Source organism: Peromyscus leucopus, chromosome 7, assembly GCF_004664715.2.
Source record: "Peromyscus leucopus breed LL Stock chromosome 7, UCI_PerLeu_2.1, whole genome shotgun sequence".
Lineage (NCBI taxonomy): Eukaryota > Metazoa > Chordata > Mammalia > Rodentia > Cricetidae > Peromyscus > Peromyscus leucopus.
The window spans coordinates 33,661,274-33,663,039 of record NC_051069.1 but is presented as its reverse complement, the minus strand read 5'-3'; the positions used below and the strand labels follow the sequence as shown (position 1 = coordinate 33,663,039).

At 41.4% G+C, this 1,766-nt stretch overlaps 1 protein-coding gene across 1 annotated transcript; it reads right to left on the bottom strand.

Annotated features, from left to right (window-relative positions):
• Positions 1-251: 251 nt before the first annotated feature.
• Positions 252-1,217, bottom strand: LOC114691265 (olfactory receptor 149). The gene has a single exon (XM_028866525.1). The coding sequence runs from the start codon at positions 1,185-1,187 to the stop codon at positions 252-254; it is 936 nt and encodes a 311-aa protein (XP_028722358.1). The 5' UTR covers positions 1,188-1,217.
• Positions 1,218-1,766: the final 549 nt, after the last annotated feature.

Genomic DNA, 1,766 nt, shown 5'->3' with positions numbered 1-1,766 from the left:
AAATAATGTAAGAGTCTGCGCGTTTATTTTATAAGTGGGCTCTGGGACTGGTGGGACTTGGCAGGAGCTGGAGAGAAATTCTCCAGCTACATCACTTCCTCTCTAGATGCTGAATCTTTGTGTCTTAGTCAGTAACAGTGTAAATTTAAGATAGTAATAACAATGTTCTCAAATACAAAGTAGTTTTGAGTATTCACTAAATCTATTCCATTAAGCTGAAGGGTACCTAAGTATTCACTACTGATCTCTCTTTACAACTGTCCAGGTAGGAAGCACAGTGGACGTAGGACAGTCCACAGTGATGATTTTACCTCCTTATTCCTGAGGCTATAGATTAATGGGTTTAGCATAGGGGTGACCAGGTTGTTCAGGACCTGAACAGTTGCATCCAGCCAAGGGCTTGGTGTTGGCCTCAGATAGATGAAAATCACTGGCATGTAAAAGAGCAAGATGGCAGTTAGGTGGGCGCTGCAGGTGGAGAAGGCTCTGTGTCGGCCCTCAGTGGAATGGATCTGGAGGATGGAGCGAACTATACAGCTGTAGGAGGTGAGAATGAAGAAGAAGCAACTGAGGGGCATGAGGCCCACACTGATGAATCCCACCATCTCCAGGGTTGATGTGTCTGCACAAGCCAATTTCATCACCACAGGGATATCACAGAAATAATAGTTCACCTCTTTGGGACCACAATAGGGCAACTGAAAGGTAAGAGAAGTTAGAAATGTTGAATGAATGCAGCCAAAAACTGATGTCCCCATAGCCAGAGAGGCACATACTCTATGGCTCATGATGATTGAGTAGCGTAGAGGGTAGCATATGGCAACAAAGCGGTCATAGGCCATCACTGTGTATAGGAAACATTCTGTACCACCCAGGAAATGGTAGAAGAAGAGCTGGGACACACAGCCTGCATAGGAGATGTCTCTGCTGTTTCCTGAGAGATAGAACAGCATCTTGGGAGAACTCACGGAAGGGAAAAATATGTCACAAACAGACAGCTGGCACAGGAAGAAGTACATGGGGGTGTGAAGCCGAGTGGAGGAAATAATTGCGAGGAGTATGAGCAGGTTCCCCACTAAAGTGAAGATGTAGAAAGACAAAAACAGGACAAAGAGCGTGGTCTCCAGACCCTCTGTGTGCGGGATGCCAAGCAGGATAAACTGAGTCACTACTGAAAGGTTCTTCATAGCTTTGAGAATGTTTGACCTTGCAAAGATTAAAAGTCAACAATCTGGTCATCGATATCTATTAAGAAGCTGGTTCTCATGAGTACTTTGAGTATGATTTGAGAAGCAGCAAATGGCTTTCTACAGATGTGCAAAAACAAGATCTCAGTAAAAGTACCAGTTACTATAAATTCATATTTGAGTTTGTCTACCCAGGTTTTAGAAAAGATGCTTCATGAATATAAATGGTTGTCTTCTGTTCCAAGGGCAGAAGTTAAAAGACCCAGTCAAATATTCTCATTAGACACTGCTGTACACGAGTTTATATACTGAGATCATGTTTGTTGAATCTTGATAATATATTTAAATGACCGGCTGTCACTCTTCATTATACTCTGCAAAGCAGTAAGAAAATATTGTATGAGAAATCATGACATTTCATAGGAATCCTGATCTTGATTCTTCTTAGCTACACTAATTGAGATCATTTACACAATGTGTTTCATAGTCATCTACAAAGTGTAAGACATACTTACTAAATGTGTTCTTATATAACAGTAAAGTTTATAAACTGTCTGAAAGTTCCCAGCAAAACTATTA